The 25,550-nt window shown below is 43.9% G+C and overlaps 1 protein-coding gene across 2 annotated transcripts in view; it reads right to left on the bottom strand.

Moving 5' to 3' along the window:
- The window catches only part of RIMS1 (regulating synaptic membrane exocytosis 1), a 492,040-nt gene extending 473,396 nt beyond the window's left edge, over positions 1-18,644 (bottom strand). For both annotated transcript variants that reach the window (XM_077811609.1, XM_077811610.1), the window contains exon 1: positions 18,481-18,644. In XM_077811609.1, coding sequence (XP_077667735.1) covers positions 18,481-18,644 — 164 coding nt within the window. The remainder of the gene's footprint in view (positions 1-18,480) is intronic.
- Between the last annotated feature and the right edge of the window lie 6,906 nt (positions 18,645-25,550).

Raw genomic sequence — 25,550 nt, 5'->3', positions numbered from 1 at the left:
CACCACACAGTAATAAATGAGATCTCAGTTATTTCCTAATCTACACAAAGGGATTACTTTGTCTCCTCTCATCTTGCTTTAGATGCTGCATGACACTCATTAAAACAAAAGCATATCACTTGAATTGCCAAATGCTCATGTATATTTTAAAGCATACAAAATTGAAAATTCAGGACAAATATAGAGACAGTAACAGGAAAAATATCCCTGTCCTTGTTAATTTAAAATTGCAGATATTAAATAAGTATGCAGTTTATTTTACACTTGTAGGAGAAATTAGAACTTATTTTTTAAACTTTTCAATTACTTTATACACTACCTACCACCTTCCAAATAATATTGAAAATGAGAATCTAGTTAGAAATTAAAATGGAGCAGTTTAGCCACAGAACGTGGGCATGCATCACTGGACTAAAAATCTCTCTTCCTAGGTTTATAAATAAAGTGTTCAAGCACTCCACACCAGTACCGACATTTCTGGGCCCCTGTCAGAAATACACCCCAGGGCTTTGATACCACTTTTGAGGAGAGGTGGAAATGGGGTGGGAAATAAAATAAATAAATGAAGTAAAATTTAAATGTCAGTGTTTAATCTGCCACTTGGTACCCGCATTTGCTCTATTATCTACCTTCCTCTCTCTCTCTCTCTATTATCTACTTTCCTCTCTCACCTTTACTTGTCAACTTGACCAAGTTTCTCCCTTTTCTGCTGTCCTCCAACCTATCCAATTTCCCCATCCATTATACAGCAGCTACACCAACAACTCTGCTTTTACCACCAATCTGCTATTTCTGGGTTCTGAGCCTTGCCTAGCAAAAACAGTAGCACTGTTAAAAAGTTTAAAAGAGTCATACTAAGGTCTAATGAAACAGATAGACAAGATATAGGGAGGAAGAACTATCTTATGATTAAAAATAGTCAGGGTTTAATAACTGTGTCTGCCACAAAATTCCTGTGTGACAATCTTTTGGGGTCTTAATCCTCAACTGTTAAAATGAAGCTAATGTTACAGAACTGACAAGTGTTCAAAAATCAAGAGACAAGACCACAAAAAAAGACTGGATTGGTTTAAAATTGTAAAATTTCATAAAATAACCTAAAGTTCTTTTTATTTGCCTTCTGGCTTTTGAACCCTTGGCATATTCTCTGAACGCTTTTCCAAACTTTCCTCTGCAACCCTGAGGAGAAATTCTAACTCCACCCTGAGCTGTGTGGGGCAGCCCTTCCCTGCACAGCTCATTACCCAACTGCTGCTCAGAAGCAGCTTGGAAGGAGGAGGAGGAGGGTGCTATTAGAACTCCCTAAACTACTGCAGCTGCTGCTCAGAGTAACTGGGATGGTGGCTGGGAAGCAGCTGAACACACTGAGGAGTTCAATTCTTTTTGTACTCAAATCAATCTGTGGTTCTGGATCCCATCACCTACCTAGCAGTGGCCTGCAGAGAGAAAAGGGAAAGCAGTATGGCCAACCCCAAGCATTCAAAAATCATGACTCAGCCCCCAAAATATCATGAGATTGGCTTAATTATCATGAAATTAAAATAAAAATCATTTTGTTTCCTACCGGACTTCTGTTTTTTTCACCTTTAAGAGGAACCTGCCTGTCCCCAATGTGCGAGATCGTCTCAAAATTCAATCTCTGACACATAAAAATGCAGGCTTCCCTATTTGCTTCTCATGGGAGATTCCACTTATGGTCTCCCAACTCCTGGGGTGTGGCGAGGTGCCATTTGACCCCCCTCTAACCCCCTCCCTACCTAGATAGGCAGCTGCCCCACCCACATTCTTCCTCCATGTTCTCCTACCATTTCCAGTCCCTCTACTACAATCTAACCCTTACATTCACTTGCCTCTTATTTTTTTCTTCTCCCCTCTCAGTCTCCTACCCATCACATTCACCACTCTGCCACCCACAATTCCCTGTATTCCATATTTTCCTGCAACTACTCCCCAAAGTCTGCCTCCTGCATCCAACAATAACCTGCACTTCTTCGTAATTTCCTGACCCATTTCCTTACACATCCCTCTTCCCTGCTGCCACCACAGACCCATTCCCTGCAACTCCATACTATCCCATCCCTTGCCTTGCCCTCACTTGGTGACTGAAGGAGCCACAATCTTTCTTCAGGACCACCTGGCTTTAGCCCCATTGGAAAGAATGGAAGGTGGCAACCATCATTACTAAGGGATCCCTTACTCTCATCTCCAAAGGCTAAAGGAAAATAATGGTTACCTCGCTGAAGGCAACCAATGGCTTCAGTCTTTTTTTTTTTTTTTTTAAATAATGAGAGATTGAAAGCCATTCTGGATAAGGGTAAAATTTCACAAGACTGAATCAAAAAATTATGAACCTCGGTATCGTTGCACTCACAATAAAGTCATAAAATCTAACACTGCAAGTTTAATAATGTCTCAGCTTTGCGGTTGCCCAGCTCTGTGGCCATTCACCATCAAGATACTTCTCCTGGAGAGGCTGCCTTCTGGTACCCCAAGAACTGCTATAGCATCTCTAATGAGTCAGTGAGAAACAAGAGGGTTTCCCAAAGGAAGATACACAAAAGGAGAGTGATCTCAATAATTTCAGGATGGGAGGGATTGGGGGGGGGGGAAGAAAAACAAAAAAGCCAGTATTTTTAAACTTGGGAGAAACTAAATCTATACTCAGGTACCTCGCTAATGGTCCAAATTTCAGACATGCTGAGCACCTTCAGCTTCAAATGAGGTCAAATTTATAAATGAAAGTCAAATTTTATTTATTCCTATGAATAAAATCATTTGTTTTCCATCGCAGCTATATAGTGTGGTGAGTCATTTAGAAAGACTACTTAAGGATACTGTGCATAGGTCCACGAGCAGTTAGGATGCCAATCAGAAACCACTGTTTTGTCTTTTTCACCGTGCCATTTCTGCACATTTCACTCCCATGGATTTCATAAAGTACTTCTCCAATTTCTTAAACCATAAACGGCCAAAGTTAAAATTAAACCAATCAAAAACTGAGTCCAATGACAAGACCGCACAGAGACCCTAATTTGCATCTTAGTCATAATTTAGCAGTACATGTACTCTGTTTTTTGAGTCTTTGTTTGATTTTCACATTTGACCCATTAGTAACAGAGTTTAGTCCCATTAGTAACAGAGTTTATGAGGGGAGGCAGCATTGGAAGACTCACTACAAATGCCTATTAGCTTACACTTTTACTGAAAGCTCAGTTTTTAAACAGAAAGAAAATACTAACAAAAGTACGGAATGTCTTTTTTCAGCCAACTCCATCTTTCTGGGATTTCATTTTGTAGGAACTCACAGTGATTACAACAACTGGAATGGGGTAAAAGAGGAAGAATAATTGCTTGTTCCTGAAATGTGAAAAACCAGGCTATAGACTAAATATAATATGTCTGTGTCTAATGACCGATAAGCTGGACAATTGTAAGGTATATAAAATTGAGATCTGTAATGGGGTTTACAAACCCCATACTGAGCACAGGAAGAAAGGAAAGGAGAGTCTTCCCTGCTCACAGACAAGCAGGCTGATCACACCCTTGCACAGCTGGCAGAACTGCCAATCGTGGAGACATGCACCCACAGCACTGACCAATAAAGAAAACAAGCCTATAAAAGAGGGGGAACAGAAAGGCCTGGGATAGTGGAGGGTAAGAGCCCCATGCCAAGCTGCCTATGAGAAACAAAAGGAGACTGTAAGGAGTTTAAGGGCTGAAACTCCATTTAAGTGAAGGAGTTTAAGGGCTGATCTAATTGAAGGGGATTAGTTAGGGAGAAGTTGGGACCCCCAGAGAAACTGCACCAAGTGCAGCTGACAAGATCTTTAAAGCAAAACACACTTTTCATAGGAAAATATTCACAGATTACAGGTAACCTTTTACACCTGAGAAAATGACAGATGTATAAAACACTGTTGGTCACAGAAGGGTGCTGGCTGTCTCAGCTGGATACAGCAGCAGATGCACAGACTTGAGGAGTGCTATATTATCATCAGTTGGGTTAATTTTCAACTCTGAGACTAAATCAGGAAGCATAACTGTATTACAAAATATCCTTTGAACATTCTTCCAAGATGATACAGTGTTAATACACTTCAGGTTTTAAAAATAATTTGTAATGTTAATTTATAGTAGTCATGAAAGGGGCTAAATTGGCAGCTCCTGTGAGGGAGCAATGAGTACTCAGCACTGCACAAGAAGCACTCAACACCTCAAACAATAAAGCCTCTGGAGTCTGGACTCCTTGATTTAACAAGGATAATAAAGATAATAAGGTAATAAGTAACAGTCAGCATAGATTTGTGAAGAACAAATCATGTCAAACCAACTGAATAGCTTTGATAGAGTAACAAGTCTTGTGGACAGAGGGGGAAGCAGCAGATGTGGTATATCTTAACTTTAGTAAAGCTTCAAATACTGTCTCGCATGACCTTCTCATAAACAAACTAGGGAAATATAGCCTAGATGGAGCAACTATAAACTGAGTGCATAGAAGCTGGGAAAACAGTTCCCAGAGAGTAGTTTTCAGTGGTTCACAATCAGGCTGGAAGGGCATAACGAGTGGGGCCATGCAGGGATCAGTTCTGTTCAATATCTTAAATCAATGATTTAGACAATGGCACAGAGAGTAAATTTATAAAGTTTGTGGACAATACCAAGCTGGGAGGGGTTGCACGTGCTCTGGAGAACAGGATTAAAATTCAAAATGATCTGGACAAACTAGAGAAATGGTCTGATGGAATTAAATTCAATCAGGACAAATATAAAGTACTCCACTTAGGAGGGAACAATCAGTTGCACACATACAAAATGGGAAATGACTGCCTAGGAAGGAGTACTGCAGAAAGGGATTTGGGGGTCATAGTGGACCACAAGCTAAATATGAGCCAACAGTGTAACAGTTGCAAAAAAAAAAAACACACCACACACACACACATAATCCTGGGATGTATTAGCAGGAGTGTTGTAACCAAGACACAAGAAGTAATTCTTCTGCTCTACTCTGTGCTGATGAGGCCTCAACTGGAGTAATGTGTCCAGTTCTGGGCATCACATTTCATGAAAGATGTGGACAAATTAGAGAAAGTCCCAAGAAGAGCAACAAAAATTATTAAAGGTCTAGAAAACACGACCTATGGGGGAAGATTTTAAAAATTGGGTTTGTCTAGTCTGGAGAAGAGAAGACAGAGGGGACATGACAACAGTTTTCAAGTACATACAAGAGGGAGAAAAATTGTTCTCCTTAACTTTTGAGGCTAGGACAAGAAGCATTGGGCTTAAATTGCAGCAAGGGTGGGTTAGGTTGGACATTAGGAAAAACTTCCTAACTGTCAGGGTAGTACTGCAATAAATTGGCTGGGGAGGTTGTGGAATCTCTGTCACTGGAGATTTTTAAGAGCATGTTAGACAAACACCTGTCAGGGATGGTCTAGATAAAATTTAGTTCTGCCATGAGTTCAGGGGACTGGACTAGATGACTTCTCAAGGTCCCTTCTAGTCTAATATTTAACCACAGAATAGACATTGTGGCAATTCCAGCTTTCCCTTACTCACAATTTGTCTCAACTCTATCCTGGTGGGGACAGATGGAAGGGGATAGTTTGGTTTTCTTGTTCATTTAGTCCTTGGCCTCTGACAAGGTGGGTCAACAAGGGTGGCAGATGCAAAAGTGCCATGTTTATTTATTGCTTGTTTGGTTTATTCATAAAATAGCAAATGTACATGGGCCTATCTACAATATTTAGCACTTGGTATTTTAACCTAATAATTTAACTAAAAACAAGAGACTGCTCAAATAAATTTACCTATCCAGCCCCAATACCCTTCAAGCGAAAGCCTATATGAGATGAGAACTTGTACCATGCCCTAAAGACCACTAAGCTTTGGCTCTGTAAGGAGAGTTCTGCTGGGCAAGTTCCAGAATCAAGGACCCTTCACTGAGACAGGTTGGTCACAAGTCCCCTGTTATCTATATTTGGAAATTAATACCTTATGTGTCTCTGCTGATCTCAATTCTTGTGGCAGTACATGGGAAGGAAGACAGTATCAGATAACTAGGATGCAGGCTATGGGACTTTCAGACTGAAGTTGACATCTTGAATAGCAAGCACATACAGCTGACAAAGAAAAGGCATAATGTATGTTTTGTGGCCACATATTGCTCTAGCTGAAGCTTCTGAGTTGTCTTCAAGTATAACCCCACATGGGGGATGCGGCAGTAATCTATCTGAAGATGACAGAAGTCATGGATCACTTGGACAAGACTGAGCTGAGAGAAATGTTGCTAACACCTAGCCAGATGCAGAAGGAAAAAGGTGTTCTTAATCAACAAAGTTACTTGAAATTCCAGAAGCAGTTTATCCAAAAAGCACCCCCAAATCACAAACCACTTGAATAAAAGTTGGACAAAATCCCGCAATAATGAATGTCATTGTCTTTAATATTCTCCTTGAGATCCTTCCTCCACCCGATTAGCATTATTACATCTAACCCAGATTAAGCCTCAGACTGTTTACACTCATCTAGTTCCCAATCAACATTAAATCCTGGGAAATCAAACTCAACACCTGGGTTTGATAAAAGAGACAGCTGTGTGTTATCTACACGTGATTGACACTCTGCCCAAAACCTCTCTCTCTCAGTAGTCTCATATATGGACAGAACAGGAAGAGTGTGGTTTTATGATGTGCTTGTGTCCAGCAGGAACTGGACTGAAATTACTGCTATATTTCACATAACCTATGGAAAACTCTTCACACAGTAACAAGTTTGGAGCATTAATGATGACTGCAGGAAACAATCAGGAGGTAGAGGTGGTTGGATCTGTAGTTCATTACTCTTTCCCTGAGCCACCAGTCCATTTACATTCATGTTGATTCTCATTTTAATTAAGTTTTCTAATAGTTTTTGAAGTGTTTATAAATATTTCTTTTGAAATGCATGATGCTCTGCTTTGAACTTAACTTGTGTACGTACAAAATTAGCAAAATAAGTTGTTAAGAGATTATATATCAAGGTTTGTTTTTTTGTAAATTTAAAGCTGCAATCAATATTGAATCATAAAAACACAAGTTATAAAAACCATAGTATGTTACCAAAGGCCTACATTCTTAAAATAGATTTTACATAAAAAAAATCAATATTTAATTTTGTCTTGAAACACAGGAAAAATATATAGCGCCTTTAGTTCCAAAGGGATTTTCAAATTTTTACTGATCCAATAAAAAAAAAATCATTTTGTGCATCTTCAAAAACTCCCCATTTGGAGTGGAATGCAGTACTTGCTTAACACCACAATGAAACACTAGCATATAGATTCACAGAGGAAGTAAAAAAAAAAATAGCATATGCAATTAAAACTTCAGAAAAAGATTGGCACACAGAACATATTTAATTAAACTGGATTTAATCAGAGCATAGCTCTGCTCTTGCAAAATGCTATGAGATCTTTAATAAGTGCAAGTGACTAGGCTTTGGTTTCATTTCTTACAAAGCTGAGGCATAGGTTTGCCAACTTTGAGTGCAGGAAACTGAACACCCTTGTCCCACCCCCTGCCCTACCCCTTCTATGAGGCCCTGCCCCTGCTCATTCCACTCCTTTTCCCCCCATCATTTGCTCTCCCCCACCCTCGCTCACTTGCTCATTTTCATCATGCTAGGCAGGGGGCTTGGGGTGCAGGAGGGGGATGAGGCCTCCAGCTGGGGATGTGGGCTCTGGAGTGGGGCCAGGGATGAGAGGTTTGGGGTGCAAAAGGGGGCTCAGGGCTAGGGCAGGGGGGCTGAGGGCTCCAGCTGGGGGTGTGGGCTCTGGGGTATGGCTGGGGGATGAGGGGTTTGGAGTGCATTAGTGGGCTCCATGCTGGGGGGGTAGGGCCAAGGGGTTTGGAGTGTGGGAGGGGGATCTGTGCTGAGACAGGGGGTTGGGGGGCGGAAGAGGTTAAGAGTTCCAGCTGGGGGTGCGGGCGGGGGCTCTGGGCTGAGGCAGGTGGTTAGGTTCAGGGAGGGAGGAGGGTCTGGGTGTGGGCTCTGAGGTGGGGCCAGAGATGAGGAGTTTCGCATGCAGGAGGGGGCTCAGGGCTGGGACAGGGGGTTGGGGCATGGGGGGTGAGGGCTCCAGCTGGAGGTGCGGGCTCTGGGGTGGGGCTGGGACCGAGGTGTTCGGAGTGCGGGAGTGGATGTGGGCTCTGGAAGGGAGTTTGGGTGCGGGAAGGGGCTCAGGCTCCTGGGCGGCGCTTATCTTCGGCGGCTCCCGTAAGTGGCCAGCATGTCCCTGAGACTCCTAGGTGCAGAGGCAGCCAGGGGTCTCCGCATGCTGCCTTCACCTGCAGGCACTGCCTCCACAGCTCCCTTGGCTGAGGTTCCTAGCCAATGGGAGCTGCGGAGTCAGTGCTCAGGGCCGGGGCAGCGTGCAGGGCCTCCCTTGCCATCCCTGTGCTTAGAGGCTTCCGGGAACCGTGTGGAGCCAGGGCAGGCAGGGAGCCTGCCTTAGTCCTACCGCACCACTGAGTGGACTTCTAAAGGCCCAGTCAGCAGTGCTGACCAGAGCCGCCAGAGTCCCTTTTCAACCGGGCATTCCGGTCAAAAACCGGACGCCTGGCAACCCCACATTGGTTCAGGAATAACTCAGAGGGAAGCATGTTTCCTACTGCAACATTCAGAATTTACTGTGGAAGTCTCCCATCTAAACAGTGATTAAATACATTTAAGCCCGGACCAAGTAAATAGATGTGCACCCAGCCACACCTGAGCCTGGACAGAGATCCACTAAGGTCAGACAGTGTAGCCACGTCTGTTTGCAGGATCAAGACATTAACTTGTAAGATCTGGCAAAATTTGAATCTGAAATGATATGGCTGTAGACTATATTGCCTGGCTATACTGGAAGGAGGACAGGAGACACTGGATGTGGTTTAATCAGGCTGAAAACTTTATTAACAACTGTCTGGAAGAACCCGGCAGATAGAAGTGTACAGTGCATGCAACTCCATGATCATTTCAATATCTACCTGGGGGCCTTCTGTCAGCCTCACCTCCTTTTCCATCCTGGTCCACAGCCAACCTGCTGCTGGAACCTTACTACCCTCCCTTCAAATAAATGTTAAGTTGGGCTATAAAGAAGGGGCTTGGCTCTCTGCTGTGCCAGTCATAGGAGCCCCCACTCCCCACCCCTTTTCCATTCCATTAATAAACACCTCCTTTAAATCCTTTACTAAATCATTTATCTGATCACTGTATCACTTCCCTATGGAGCATCTGCACTGGACATCCGCCCAACACTTAACGAAATGAGTTGCAACATTATAGCCTCACTCCCATTCTGTGCTGGACCCAAATGAGCCCTTCCACCCAAACCCACTGTGGGGAAGGCGAAAAAACTCCCACTCTGCCTTGGCCAATTTGGTGGTGAAGGAAAAATTCCTTCCCAGCCCCACAAGAATTTAAAGGCCAGCACAGTGCCCCCAGCGGATCCTGACCAAACCTGGTATTTCACCACTTTCAAGGGTGGAAGCTGTTCAACTTGGGCCAGGTGAAAGAGGGCTTCTCCTGTCTGGCTTGCACCTATATACTCTCCCTCTCCTCTGGTCACTTGGCAGGGGGAGGGGTGAGTCAGAGTCCCCATGTTTACCCGTTCCGCATCTGTGGCAACATACGTGCCTCTGCGCCCTTAAAGAGGTATGCTAAAAAGGTATGCCCCTTCCCCCAGCAAGCCAATTTCCCCCATCCCCACTTAAAGTGCAGTGCAGTCATTACTGATGACCTCCAGCTGCTGATCAACTTTGAACAGTACACTGTACATATTTTAAGTTACACTAAAGCAATAGACTATTAAAATTAAAGCCTATGTAATGACTTGTACATATTTTCCATATGGAATGTTCATACAAAAATGCTTTCCAATTCTTAAATGCATACGTATTGTACTTATCCTTTATGAGTGAGATTCTATACTGTGCTTCTAAGAGGTGCCCGGGGATGGTAATGCTAAGGTGGCTTTAAGCTACTTTATTCACTCTTTATCCGGAGCTGCTCTAGGGGCTGGAGAGGACCGCAGCATAATTTAGACAGCCCTGGGATGTGTCTATCTAAGTTACTGCAATCTCTAGGTTTGCCCTAGGGGCCACAGTGCCACCCACAATATCCACAGCATGGTATGCTGCAGCCCTGCTCCTGACATGCCCCTCCCAGTCCTAGCATACCTCCTACTTCAAGGAGTGTGAAGGGATCCTCAAAGCACAGCCTTACTCCTCTCTACTGTAGTGCTTGTGCTAGTGGGAATCCTCACCTGGAGGGACCAGCGGATTTTACGGTCTGCTTATGCCACTCAGGCCCTTTTACCCAGCATAGCGGGGCCAGAGCAGGGGTGAGGATTTCCCCTCATTATTTTAGCCAATTAATTGTCTGTACTAATATGATAAGCAGAGAGTTTGTCCTTTGTACGCTCACATACCATCAAGATTTTAAACCTATCCCATCAATTGCAGAAACAGGCACAGCAGCATGTAAGTAGAGTCCTACATGGATACAAAATTTGCATCCACATCCGATCCACAAATATGGTGCATGGATATCCACAGATTTGCAGGGCTCTCCTTTGGTACCTAGGAACTTGCTTCATGTAATGAAAAAAAGCAAAATTTTGTTAAAGTGGCAACTGCAAAAAAAAAGCAAAGTGGGGAGGTGCGCTAAACAAATTACTTTCACTTATCTGTTTTTATAATAAAGTGCTCATTTAATATTTGGTGTTTCTAATCAGTAGCTGATGATACTCTGTATTGCCCAAACAGTGCATAAGAGTCACGACCATAAAACGAAATGAAAAAACAGAAAAAAGCCTTTTACTTCCCCATAAAAAAAAATTTCTACTGACGAGAGGGGTAGGGAAAGAGAGAGAGAGAGAGATCCTTTGTTATGTTTACTTTCAGAATTTGTAATGCACTCCTATAATACAGTGATGAGCATGGTACACAAGGCTAGACAGATAGAAGGACTGACTGAGCAGTTTATGATACCAGAGACAGACAGGCCAAGGAGTTTTTATAAATACTGAAAATGGGAAAATCGTTCAGGGACAAAGTCAATAGAGTTACACTGGGATGGCTCAGAGTTTTTACAAGTCCTGTCCTCTATAAACTGCCTTGTGCACTGTCAGAACACACATCAACTAGCTGCCTGCCTTGTCGTTCTACATCTATTAAAAAAAAGTACACAATGGATATGTTTTTCCAACAATAAAACTTAACTTAGGTTTGCCAGGGTCAACGTTTCAATAAATGAACAATAGCACCAAAGAAAATACTCAGCTACAATAACTAATGTATTGAATATTGGAATGCTACAATTCAAGCTTTCTGGCCATATTATGCCCCCAACTACATCTGTGTAACCTCACTTCATCAGAACACAAATGTCAAAATGTGAAATGATTCTAAAGAGAATGTTGCAAATATGTAAACTTATAAATAGCTCTATTTTGCAAATACCTTCATATGAAAATGTGAATTAAAAACCTAGAAAACAAAATAATGAATATAAATCATAAATTACTCTGACTGTTGTCCTTAACACGTTCGTGTGCAACATACAGAAAGCTTGTTAGAAAAAAAGCTATCAGTGTTAACCTCTACATTCCTACCTGACTGAATATTTACAATGAAGCATGGACGGCAGCTCTGTATTTTTTCCCCTAAATGACTAAATGCTTTACATATGATATACATAAAACCAGTGGTTCTTAACCAGATGTACACGTACCCCTGGAGTTATGCAGACGTCTGCCAGGGGGATACATCAACCCATCTAGATATTTGCCTACTTTTACAACAGGCTACATAAAAAGCACTAGCAACGTTAGTACCAACTAAAATTTCGTACAGACAATGACTTGTTTATACTGCTCTATATACTATACACTGAAATGTAAGTACAATATTTATATTTTGATTGATTTATTTTATCACTATATGGTAAGAATGAGAAAGGAAGCAATTTTTCAGAAAGTGTGTGCTGTGACACTTTTGTATTTTTAGGTCTAATTGTGTAAGCAAGTAGTTTTTAAGTGAGGTGAAACTTGTGGGTAGGCAAAACAAATCAGACTCCTGAAAGGGGTACAATAGTCTGGAAAGGTTGAGAGCCACTGCTTTATACCACCAAAACTAGCACTACCTACCATGTCATGGATAGAAATGTGACAGAATATGTTCAAAAATCTGTAAACCCCAGTTGCATAAAACACACATACGTTTGAAACAAACAAACTGGCTCATTATCACATTTCAAATATTCTAATTATTAAAGGGTTTATCCTACAAAATATTTCTCATGTGAGTATTTCTTACCAAAGTCATATTTTAACTCCTTAAGCTATTAGCATGGCTGGATTTTTGTTTCCTTTTGTGAGCAATGTAATGACAAATTGCACATAATGAAGTTTGTAAAAATAACTCTAGATTTAAGGCATTTAAAATGCATGATTGACTTGTCATACAAAAGCACTTATTCTACCCAGAAATTGGTGTTCATCACCCAAGCACTAAATACAGAGAAAATTATTCTTAAATTCTGAAGAATCACTGCCCTAATGGCTCCAATCTGCCTTCAGAACCACACAGTAGATCTCCAAAATCTGAAAGAGTTCAGGTATAGATGGACCGTCAACAGCTTTAACATTAGCCTATTGATGTGCTCAGTTCACCCATGCACCAGTGTGGGGGGATAGGTCCAGCCCCACTGGTAGGGTTGCAACGTAGGGGTGTGCTCCAGGGGTGGCACCATGCCGTGGTTCCTTTCTGGTCTAAGTGCCCCCCAAATTTAACCATTTATGCATTTATTATGATGGCACCGAAACAGACATATCTGGGCTCAATACAGAGGTGACAGTCATGCAATCCTCTCAGTTTGCAGCAGACCTAACACTGATTACACTGAATTGTTCACAAAGAGTGAGAGTATATGGTCCTGTGACTGCAAATGACAAGATACAGCTGATATGATGGGGAATAATTCAGGCAGTGTGCTAATATGGATGTTCAGCATCCAATAGAGCGCTATATGGAAAGAGTTGTTCTGCACATCCTTGCCCCTTCATGTCTTCAGAGTGGTGAGGGTACAAATGGCTTTGTAGGTCATGACTGAAAAATCACAACGAGCTTTGCTCATCTCTGTAGTGCTAGAAAATATATTTGGATCATGGCTTTCCTGTTCAAAACTCTCTCTGTGGACATCAGACTCTCGAATGCAATCACATTTTGAGGGTTTATTTAAATTATATATACAGATAATTAAAACATAGTCCCAGATCAACAAGTATCAGCACAAACATGAATGCACTTCAGATAACGCAATCCATTCTCTATAATCTGTTCTGACTAGTGAAGAAATGGCTAAGAACCCAATTCAGTGCCTACATTCCACAACTAGGCATGCTCTAAGGAAAAATATTCCCCAAATACACACTGGATAATGTAAGGATTAAACATTGGCCCCAACTGGCAGAAGCACAGATCTGAAAAGCTATCCATGCATCCCCAGATCTTGCATTTGGCTTTCATTGAAGAATGTTGTGTAAAATTCCCTAGTCCTGATCATGTGCAAATTTCTGCCAGTAATTTGAGGTTATGCACAAGTATGTCCAAAAAGAGCAGCATCAAGCCTTTTTGATGTTTGAATCTAATTGGATGGGATCCTATGAAATGTTTTCCACAGTACAGCCATTGCAGACTAAAGTTACCCGGCAGATACAAGTGTTTTAGAGTCGTTTTTCCAAAAAATAGCATAGGTCGGATTTTCAAAAGCATTCATTGTTGGCTGAAATCTGCTCCCGTTAAACTCAATGGTAAAATGCCAGCTGAATGCTTTAGAAAATCCTCCCTATTTTCCCAGTCCCCCAAATTATACTATATTCTTTATAGTATAAATAGACCAATGCCCTGAAGAATGTTGAGCCTAATCTTATGATTATTTATACTAATGAAAATCCAGAGCAGTTCTTTTGCTTCTGTGAAGTTACTCGGGTCTGACCAGTGTACAGGAGTGCAGAATTTGGCCCTTACAATATAATTCTAGATGCGAGCCAGTGAATAGTGATAGCAGACAGTACAGAAGGGATGAGGTATGGAGGAATGAGGTCTACAGCAATATAATCTACAGGTTACTCAGTTCAGATATTTGCTTATATAAGTGATTCAAACTGAAAACAAATATTGGGCCAAATTCTTTCATGATGCAAATAAGCAAAATTGCATTATAGTCAAGTGATCTGTGCCCATTTCCATTAGCAGATAATTTGGTCTATTGTTCTCACAATATAAGGTACACTCCTATTCAAAAAATTTTAACAACCTCTCTTTTTCTTAAGTATTAAATGAAAGTGCTAAAAAACGTTCTGCAATATGTTAACTAACTAGCCACCTGATGGAGGTATCAATACAGTATGTTTGACCATTTTATTCCAGTGTCAAAGGAAGCAAAAAAGAGAGTCTAGGTACATCTTAAAAAATAAAAGGGCATGATAAGATTCAGAATGAAAAATTTAACTATTTTTTAAACTCTTGGAACACTGGCATTTTCCAGATTGCCAACCAATGGAACATTAGGAGGAAAGCATATTAAAAAGATAGTCTCTTCTGTAGAACGTTTATCAAAATCTGGATTTGTAACAGCCCTTTGCTCTGGGGAGTTTTATAGAAGGACCCTACACTTCTCCGCCCCCTTTTCCCCATCCCTCCTGCCAACCATCAACAACACCTATTAACTTATAGATTCATAGATTTTTTTAAGGCCAGAAAGGATTATTGTGATCATTTAGTCAGACTTTCTGAATAATATAACTACAGTGGGAGTTATTTTTATCCTGTGTAAAAGCATGTGTGAAGGGGCGTACGGCGATATAGCTTTCAAAATTTCAGATCTCCAATACAGATTGGAGCCAGCAGTGGAATCTGGATCCAATTTTGCATTCTAGACTTTACAAAATTCCAGTGTGTTTAGCTCTGAGTCCCATTTCTCATAAAGCTTGCATGTGTACTACATACAATAAAACTATATTTAAAATATTATTTAGGTTGCAAAGTCAAGCACTTAAAAATTAGGAAATGCCAGATTTACGTTTGCCTCTGCAACCTTAATTCTGCCCCCTTGTGCATCCATCTTCCATCCTGAGATATTGGGCAGTAAACCTGTCACTGGTCTAGGAATGAATATTGTCCATTTGGCATCTCAGACCAGCATTACTTTGAGAGGAACTTCCACATTTGGGATGTGGGTGCCATGGAAGGAAACATTTCCTTATCCGATTGTTTTAAAAAGAAAACTGATAGCTGTTTGAATCTGCTCAGACATTTTGAATGTTAAAACCAATTCTGCTGGAGACAAATTAACAGGTAGAAGGCAGGTAACATGGTCTAAGATTCACAATGTATAATATGGCTGTGGAATATTACATGGACAGCACCATCATATATGTATATCACATACACCCTTTCTGCAAAATTAGGGCAGGAGATGCTTGTTCAGATTGTTATCCTATCTATAAGGAAGAGCATGTATAATTCTTGCCCAAGGGAAAAAAAAAAGTGTAGTGCTGGCCATATAGAAAAAGGACAATGATTCTAGAAGATATAATGGTTCTGTGCAACGCATAAAATCATAACTAGTTGGAAACTACTGACTCTGACCTAATTCCCATAATGATATAACTATATACCAAGGGTGGTCAACCTGTGGCTTCATGTCTAGGGGCTGCATCCGGGGCTGGAGCTACAGGCGCCAACTTTCCAATGTGCCGGGGGGTGCTCACTGCTCAACCCCTCGCTCTGCCACAGGCCCCGCCCCCTCTCCACCCCTTCCCAACCCCTCCCCTGAGCCTGCCGTGCCCTCGCTCCTCCCCCTCACTCCCAGAGCCTCCTGTACGCCACAAAACAGCTGATCGGAAGGAGCTGGGAGCAGGGGGGTGGAGCTGATGGGGGGCTGCTGACGTATTACTGTGGCTCTTTGGCAATGTACATTGGTAAATTCCGGCTCCTTCTCAGGCTCAGGTTGGCCACCCCCGCTATTTAGCAAAGTTTATAAGCTTTCCCCTTCATTCCATAACTATGGGCTGAATTTCCAGCTATCTAAAAAAAAAAAAAAAAATCACATTTTTCTTAGCCTGATGCAGAGCATTTCCTATTCTTCAGATGCCTTTGAATAAGAATTGTTATGTGGACCAAATTACAAGAAATTCTTTTTGGCATCACAAACCCTTTGAATACATGTCTAAAGCAATGTAGAAAGATCCAATTTTCAAGCAGAATCCACGAAGGGCAATTTTTGACCTGTGCTAAAAAACTAACTTTGAACAGCGCCCCAAGTCTTTTAGCAAAAGCTTTGAAGATTCCAGCACCCTTGTGGAAAACATTTTAAACAATTTTCCAGGCTTCACCGATGCTAATATGAAAGAAGCAAAGAAATGCCTTACCCCACATTAACAATTATAGTACTGACAAATTAGTGCCACTCCTGACAAAAGTTTTCTCTTGCAGTGGACATGGGACTTATAATGCTATTTCCCACAGAATAAAGGCTAAATATTTGTATGGAAGTAGCAATGGGCGGAGGGGCAAAGGACAGAGAATGAGGGAAGTAGAGATGTAGTGCATAGCATTTGGCCAGCAGTTCCTTTCAATTCTCTAATGATGTACAAAGACTGAAAGTGACCCTAAATGCTTTATCCCCATATTGGCTAGTACAGTGCAGTTTCACAATCCTGCTTTTCTTCCAACCCTAATAAAGTCTTGATCACACCCCAAGCATTACAACCACAGCAGCAGTGAACCGAACTCTTCATCCCAAACTCCGCTCTCCATGCCACACCCCCATCCCTAGTCCTGGTCCCAGGCAATAAGCATCATTAGCTAGTGGGCCTCAGTGTACAATTCTGCAGTTACCAGCAGCAGCCACTGCAGAAATGCAAATCCCAGCACTGATCTGAAAGGACAGAGACGACAGCACAATCAGACACTGCCCTCAGCTTCAAATCACTTGCAATACATGGCACAGAAGTTAAGAGACTGCAGGGATTCACTATTTCCATCCATTATAGATTATACTATTGGCTACAGGGAAAAGTATAAAAACTGAAACCCACACCTTAAAACTGGTTATTTCTGATGCAGCCAAAAGAAAACACCACACACAGTATGTCACACCTTTTGTCCAAGCCACCAGCCCTACCCTCTGAACATGCACAAGAAAATAGTATACTGTGTGGCAAGGACACACCTTACAGAATACAAAGCATCTGGATCACATTAAGAGCTTTGCATGTAGTCAGTTACCTATTCTGCCATTTCCATCCAAAAGTGAATAGGCCTGGAGGGTGGTTACAGGAAGAGAAAATTTGATTCTCCTCCTCAGGCCACAGTCTCAATCTGTTTAGTCTCATCACTCACAGGAGGCAATTTAGTAACATTACATTTGAAGCCTGCTGCTAATGGAGAAGGATAGAAAGTGAGGTCACATAGGTGTTGTTTTGCAAGGAAGAACGGGGGGAAAGAGATAAAAGGTTCAAGAGAGAGACTGGTTTCCAAATATGGCATCCATCAATGCCCTGAGCCCCCAACATCTTTCCCTATGTAATCAACAGTGTAATAAATCTACCAGTTGTCTCTCTAGCCCACCAACACAAGCATACACCTTGCCCTCTGGAAGGAACAGTGTAGCTAATTATAAACACACTGTGCTTTCCCACATCAAAACGCCCCTCCACAGCAAGATGCCTCCCATCCTTGCCCACAGTTCAGCAATCACCAGGCAGACAGGAAGATAGCAAAAGGAAGATAGCCCAGCTGGAGAAACTGGAGAAACTGCAGGGGGTGGAAGTAGCAGAGGAAGAGGCAGGTTGCTGCCTAATCCCCAAGTGGCAGGACTGGGTTCACACTGAGCCAGGTGGGGGCAGCCTGGTGTTTTTTGAAGGCTCTGTCCTAGGGAAACCCCACCCATTACCCCTCCCGTAACGGGCGGGGTTTTAAGGCCCCCAGAGGAATCCCTTCCCAAAATGTGGTGGGTTTTCCAATGGCAAGGTCTCCCCTCTTCTAACACACCACAGCGGAGGGGGGTTCCCCGCTTCTTCCCCTGCGTGGGGGTGGGGAGAGCGAGGGCCACCCCCCCCCCCCGCCTCTCCTGGGTGTGGGTCTCCTCAGGTAGGCGTCTCCCGCAGCGAAGGGAGGCGGTTCCCAAGGGTGGGAGAGAGCAGCCTGGGGAGAGAAGGAAGTTCAGGGCCGTGAGGGGAGGCGGGTGGGGGTTCTGCAGGGCAAGACCCGCGGCCAGTCTCCGGCAAGGACCCCGCGGGGCTCGGTCAGTGTGGCCGAGCCCAGCCCCGCACCGTTCCCGGGGGCGCCGCAGCCCAGCCGCGCCGCTGCCTTGTCCGCTCTCACCACCGGGACCGACCCCCCCCGGCCCAGAATGAATGAATGAATGAATGAATGACGGACGGCTGCTTACTTGAGCATGGCCTCTTCCTTCTCTTCCTCTTCTTTCTGCCGGTCCATCACTGCCATAATGATGTTCCGCTCCTCCTCGGTCAGGTGGCTCAGGTCGGGCAGCTCCTGCATCGGGGGAGGCACCGTGGGTGGGCGAGGGCCGCGGGGCCCCACAGAAGAAGACATTTTTATTTCTGCCTTTTCCCTTACACCTTCTACCTTGGCAAGGCAAAGCCAGTCACGCCTCTCCGCCTCCTTCCTTCACAGCGCAGTCCGCGGCTCCGCGGCAGCGGCGGCGGCAGCAGAGGAGGCGGAGACCCAGCCTTTCATGGTTGCTTGCATCCACCCCTGCCCGGCGGCTGCTGCTCCCTTTGTTTGCCCGGCTCTAGGAAGGTTTGGGGCTGCCCTCCTGCCTCTTGCAGCCCATCCTCCCAGGGTGGGAGGGGAGGGAGAGCGCTCGGGATTACAGCTAGCAGGCTGTGTGCAGCGGCAGGCTGGATGCACAGGGCTGGAGAAGAAGGGCGGATGCTGCTGCTGCTAGCTTTGAGGAGGGAGGGGGGAGTTGGGTGTCAGTTAGGCGGAGTCCAAGCCACTCCGCTCCTGGAAGATGCTCCTGCTGTCTCACACTGAGCACCACCAGCTGTGGAGTCCATGGACCTGAGCCACCCACACCCCTGGCGTCCCCTGACTTGTCCTGGGGCCACACGTTTGCCAGAGTCGCTACTGGGATGATATTTTCCCCTCTCATCTTTCTCAGCTCTCTCTTCCTCGGTTAAGGGCCATGCACCTTGCCAGTCTCCTCAGCTGGTGCCTTGTCTCCTTGCCTACCTGCACTTTATCCCTCTGCCTAAGCTTTCTCACTGCAAACCAATGCCACAGGCTTTCACCTGGCTCCCCCACTACAGGTCAGCACCATGGCCTGGAGTTCCCCAGCCGTGGGCTGGTGCCAGGCCCTCTCCATCACTTTGTTGGACACACTCTCCAGTCTCCGCTGACCACAGACTGGCCCAGCACATATGCTGACCATACTCCAATGACTTAGGCTAAGGCTGCAGGTACTCCATCTGGATCCCTGCTTTGACCCAGTCCTGTATTTACTATGCCAGTATTTTCTTGGCTTCTCTGCTTTCAACAGAACTCATAGATAATTTCCTTGGGCTGCTACATTGCAGCCTGGTACTACATGAACTCTAACCTTTCTTCCCCTACACTCAATGTAGGTTTTACGCTCGCACTGGGCTCCCCACCTTGAGCCAGAGCAGACCATTCTCAACGCTTCCCCCATTTCCCCTTACTTCAGACTAGCCCTCACATTCTTCTTATTCTCTCCTACTTGGGCCTTCCAAAACCAACCTTGAAATATGTGATAGTTCAAACTCTTCATAAACAAACTAAATAGTTTCTTGACATGAAGGGCCTCCCTACAACTGTCCAAATTCTAAAGGGTCATGAAGGGCAACTGCTCCTCCTCCCTGAGATATTACTGCAGGGATCAGTTCTGTCACATCAGTGTAAAAGCAAAAAGGGAGACGTTGATTAGGGAACCAAATCTATACAGATGCACCCAACTCAGTGTCCTTCTCATCCAGCACACAGCCTGCTGTTTCCCAGAAATCCCAGTACATAAAAGAAGTTGGAACATGAATGAAGGACAGAACACTCAGGACAGCTGGTAAATATCATAACTTCCTCCTTAGTTGAAGGCATAGGCCCACCAATGAGCCGGGTAATGTCTAAGCTCAGAGTCCTGCTAGATTCATTATCACTCCTGGTCACCCAAATAGTAACAGTCACCAAAAAAACCTTCTTCCATATTTGACTAGCAAGAAAACATCATCCTTTCTTCTCAAAGGCTGACCCTCAGTAATCCATTCATTCATCACCTCCAGACTGGAGTATGGCAACAAACTCTACGTGGGACTGACTACAAAGGCCAGAAGGAAGCTGCTGCTGTTCCACCATGCAGAAACTCACCATCTGGCCAGGCCAGGCCAAAGAGAGAGTATAACAGTCCTCTGCAATCTCTAAGCCTTCAATAAGCTTGGCCCAAGAATAGCTTCTCACTCTGTGCCATGCTGCTTAAGCTATTCTTGAGGAGACCAGTATTCTGACAGAAACCAAAGTTAGACTGTAAGAAACCAGACACAGGAACTTGTCAGTAGACAGTCCAGAGCTATGGAATGCTCATATACCATAGTGATGAGCGCAAGCAGGAATAAATTTAAAAATAGACATCCAGTGGGCAAATGAATGGGGAGGGCAGTAGTGGTAGGACTAAATGTAGAGTAGCTCGGGGGGGGGGGGGCGCGGAGGAGAAGTGTGCAGAGGAAAATGAATGTGCCCAGGGCATCTTTATGCTCTGGCAATCCTTGGTGGGGGTTATGGCTCTTAGAGCTATAGGCAGCTGGATATCATGTACAGAGTAGCCTGTATATCAGGAACCAGCTATCTCCAGAAGCAGGCAGCAACATAGGTGAGCTAAACTAAACACAACTTTGCCAACCCCGCTGCTAGATTGAAGCACAGAATTTGACTTACTTTCTTCACTCACACGTAAAAGGAATTCATCAGGTCCCTCCTGCTGAAGTGACTGCCCACAAGTATAGAAATAGAATGGCACAAGTAGGCCTGTCAATACCTCTGAACAACACATCAGATGCAATCATAACCCACCTTATCTTACCAGACTTGTTTGTGTGTACAGGAGAACAAACAGAGACTGGCAAGCCGAGAGGACTTATGGTTGAATTTTGTGTATTGTTCAAACAAATACACCAGTAACATCAATTCTTATGTATCATCATGTACCATAAAAAATTGGTATTTACATTTAAATAAAAAGAAATTGAGTCAGACGTTGATTGTATTTATTATTAAAAACATATTCAACTTATTCTGTCTTCCTTCCTTTTGATTTTCTCTTTCCATTTTGTGTTCATTCATTCTTTTTTCTCTTTGAAATCTAATGTACCTCTCCAGCGCATCATCAAAGATTTACAACCTATCCTGAAAAAATGATCCCTCACTCTCACAGATCTTGGGAGACAGAACAGTCCTTGCTTACAGACAGCCCCCCACACTGAAGCAAATACTCTCCAGCAACCACACAACAAACACTAACCTAGGAACCTATCCTTGCAACAAGGCCCGATGCCAATTCTGTCCACATATTTATTCAAGTGACACCATCATAGGACCTAATCACATTAGCCACGCCATCAGGGGCTCGTTCACCTGCACATCTACCAATGTGATATATGCCATCATGTGCCAGCTTTATACATGCCATCATTGTACTGCTTTAAATAATGAATGACAAAGCACAATACAGTAATAAAAGTAATAATGCTAATTACTTCAGCTGGGGCAGGTAGGCATTTTGGAACTCACTACTCAAAGAATTAAATTTAAGAATAAGAGAAATAGAATTATGAAATGCACAGACCAGTAAAAAAAAAACACCTATCACAGTACAGTAATCCTTAATGAACTTTGAAAAAAATAAAATGACAGCAAATATATGTAAATTGCGCATTTTGACAGGAAGTCCCAAGTAACAACCACAACAATAGTACAAGTGTGTTTGAGACAGCATGTGTGTGCGCATGTTGGGGGAGTATGTGAGAGAGAGAGAGGAGAGGGAGTGGAGTATGAACGAGACTGCGTGTGTGAAAGTGTGTGCTTGGTCAGTACAGCAGCAGCAGCAGCCGCCACAGCTTCCACTCTTGAGCCAGACGCACCAGCACTAACAGGCTCCCTCTCCCCACATCCCAGCTCAGCAGAGGCCCACTTGGGCATGGCCACCTCTAGCATCAGGCGAGCTCCTCCAGACCCCACCAGCTGTGGATCAGGTTCCAAAAGAAGGGGAGACAGCTGTGGCAGTTGCTGGACAAGTGCCCAGCTCTAGGAAGGGTGGCTATGGGGTGGGGATAAGGCAAATTTTGGGGTGGCTATAGCCCCCACAAACTACCAAAGAAACTTTACACAAAGACTCTGTTCTAACTTTAAAATGTACATTTTTGTAGACAGGTAAAAGTGCTCATGGAAAGAGCATAAAGTTGGACAAAGTTGCTTAGAAGACCACACTGCAGATGTGCCCATGGAAAGTAATTTGTGTTGCTGACTCTGGCAAAAGGTATGCAACATAGGGCCCAAAAGGTCTTACACAAACGGGTATGGCACAAGATGTTTTATACAAAGATACTGACATTTTCCAGAGACAAGTTCAAGAAGCCATAAAGAAGATACCTCATTTTCTCAATGGATGAGGAGAAGAGACACAGTTTGTATTCTTGCTTTATGACTGGCCCATATCAGCTGTCAAGAAAAGGAACCAAGCCATGATATCCAGAAAAAAAATATATATAATGCCTTGTTTTGTTCAATTTGTTGCCCCCTGAAGCTGAAATATGGGGATTTAAGGAACTGTGAGAAGGACTCGTCACCTGGCCAGTGAGAGTGCCCCCCTCCTTGGTAACAACTAAAGTCTTCTCACTGACAAACATCTTCTGACCTCTATTCATTTGCAGTCCTCTGTGAGGCTGCAAAATCCAGAAAGCAAATATAAATACAGGTGTCATGACACCTTGAATGAATTACCTTAATGATCTTACTTTTCTGTCTCAAGAAACCAGTCATTGTAACCGTGAAGCTGAACTGGAGAACTCACCTTCATGCCAGTTCCAACTAATAAGAAACAAAGCTTTTTATACATGTATTATTTACATAATTACTTGATTATGTTACGTTAAATGTAGAAAGTATGTACCTTAGTTAAAACTCTGACTGACTGAAATGTCTGACCATGATAGGTATCCTAGCTCTGAAAGAGTAAATGTGGGACTGTTAGGCCAATTAATATATGTGGCTGCACCTCGAGGGTGCTCCAGGCTTCATTAAATTCCACTTGGGGAAGGAGGTGGGTGGTGATTATAAAGAAAGGAAGGAAGCTGCAGGAAAAATCTCTGTAGTCACTCTCAGGCATTAGGTGAGTTAAGGAAAATGAGTAGGCAAAGAGCTGATCCTAAGATCCTCTTATGAATAGCAAAGTCTGGTAAGAGGCCAGGAGACAATTACACAGTAGTCAGGGCCAGTTTTACAGCTTACACACCCCTAGGCACTGCATCTTCAATGCCCCGCCTTCCCATGCGGCCCTGCCTGGAGCCCCTCCTCCCTGCATCCCCATGTGGCCCTGTGACCCCCACCCAGCAGCCCTGTGTGGCCCACCCTGCCTCCTAACCTGGTTCCAAGAAGGTTGCTGTGACTTTTCACTTGAGGAAAAAATGCACCCGCCGGCTACCTGTTTGCCGCTGCCCACCACGCAAGTCTGCCTCAGCCAGCTCAGGCTGTTCTGGCCCCACAGCAGCCTCTGATGGGTGAAGGCAGAATTGCAGCACATTTTCTGCAGAAAAAAAGTTCTGCCTCCCTCGGACAAGAGTTCTGCACATGCTGCAAATATCACCTAAAGGGAGGGGGCACACCATGAGACAAGCAGCGTGTGGGGTGTCTCAGCAGGGGGTGGGGCAGATTAGGAGGCTTCCTCCCTCCCAAGATCTCCTGAGCAGTGTGGCCAGCAGCCAGACAGCAGCAAAATAGCCCAAAATACCTCAACTTGCAACTGCTAAACCCCCCTGGCAACTGGGCTAGAAAAATCGCATACTTGGCAACCCCTGTGCTCCTAGAACACCACGGCCCCTTATCACGTACCTAATTGGAAATCCAGCCGTGACAGCAGTTTGTGCAGTGGAATGAGCTTTGGTGGTGAGCCCTGATAATAGGGCGGGATCTGGCCTCCCAAGGAGAGAGCTCTGGGAGGTGCACAACTGAGGAACAGAGAGGCATGAAAGGTCAAACTTGAAGAGGGTAGATGTGGGTTTAAGTTCATACTTTAGGTTGGGGATTTATTGGGGAATTCCAGGGGGGAAACTCTGTGACTCCTTGTCCTAAGAGAAGGGAGAACTTAAAGAGACTAAAGGAAAGGAGGAAGTCCAGGGAGATGGTATCAAGGAGTGTGGCAGACTATGCTGCCTGTCCTAGGCTCCTAGAACTGGGACCTAGTGTAGAGGGTGGACCTGGGTTTTCCTGCCAGCCACTGGTAAGGTGGTGTGAAACTCCTGAGAAGGAGGAAAGAAGGAGGAAAGCACCAAGAGAAGGGTGTGAGAACTACAGGGCCCAGAGTTGGGGCTGAAGACTTCTTATAAGCATATTGAACTATTTGCTGGACTTTGTTATACTGGAATGGGTGGGACTACAGCATGACCTGACTGGAGGGCTGAGTTATGAGACAGGAGCCCACTATTGGACTGAAGTGAATGTTGGCAGGGGGCACTAGAGAGGAAAGAGCTGGCTTTACCACACCCAGCCATGAGCACTCCAGCAGTGAGTCTGCCATTCTACAATGATATAGATTCTTATGAAGACTAATCTTTGTTGTGTTGAAATGGCCCTAATAGTATGCCTACATGCAAGCTGGAGTTGTAACTTCCAGCTCAGACAGACAGGTACGCTAGCTTTGATCGAGCTAGCGTGCTAAAAATAGAATTGTAGATTCAGGTGGTGGTATGGGCTTGCTGTGCTGAGTAAGGTCCCAGGTGGGATTGTACTTGGGATGGGTAGCCTAACCCACAGCTACACTTCTACGGACTATCGAAGCTTGCATGTGTATGTCTACCTGAGTTGGAAACTACAACTCAAGGTTGAGTGTAGAATGCCCTGAGTCAATAGGTAGTTGAGAGCACTAAGGCTGGAGAAACTCCTTACACTAACTACACTTAGTATTATTTGTAATAGAAATCCACTTTCTAAAAAGAAGGTTAGTGACAAGAAACCCTGAATGTCTAGATAATTCTGCCTAGAAATTGCACAGATTTTGTAATCAAGGGAATCAACAGCTTCTGAGACAACATTTGATTTGGCTTGTAAGCCAAAAGAGTTTAACACTATTTGAGCCCTTCTTAAAGTGACATAAGAGCCTATTACTACTGGTGAAATTCCAGATAAAGTAAAATAGCTACAAAATTATTACTGGCATATTATATTTGGGGTTTAATGTGTGATATAAAGTTTGGCTTGAGTATCACCTGGGCAAGGCAG

This window comes from Eretmochelys imbricata, chromosome 3 (genome assembly GCF_965152235.1).
Source record: "Eretmochelys imbricata isolate rEreImb1 chromosome 3, rEreImb1.hap1, whole genome shotgun sequence".
Lineage (NCBI taxonomy): Eukaryota > Metazoa > Chordata > Testudines > Cheloniidae > Eretmochelys > Eretmochelys imbricata.
Note: the sequence above shows the minus strand (reverse complement) of the source record. Positions and strands in the feature narration are given on the sequence as shown.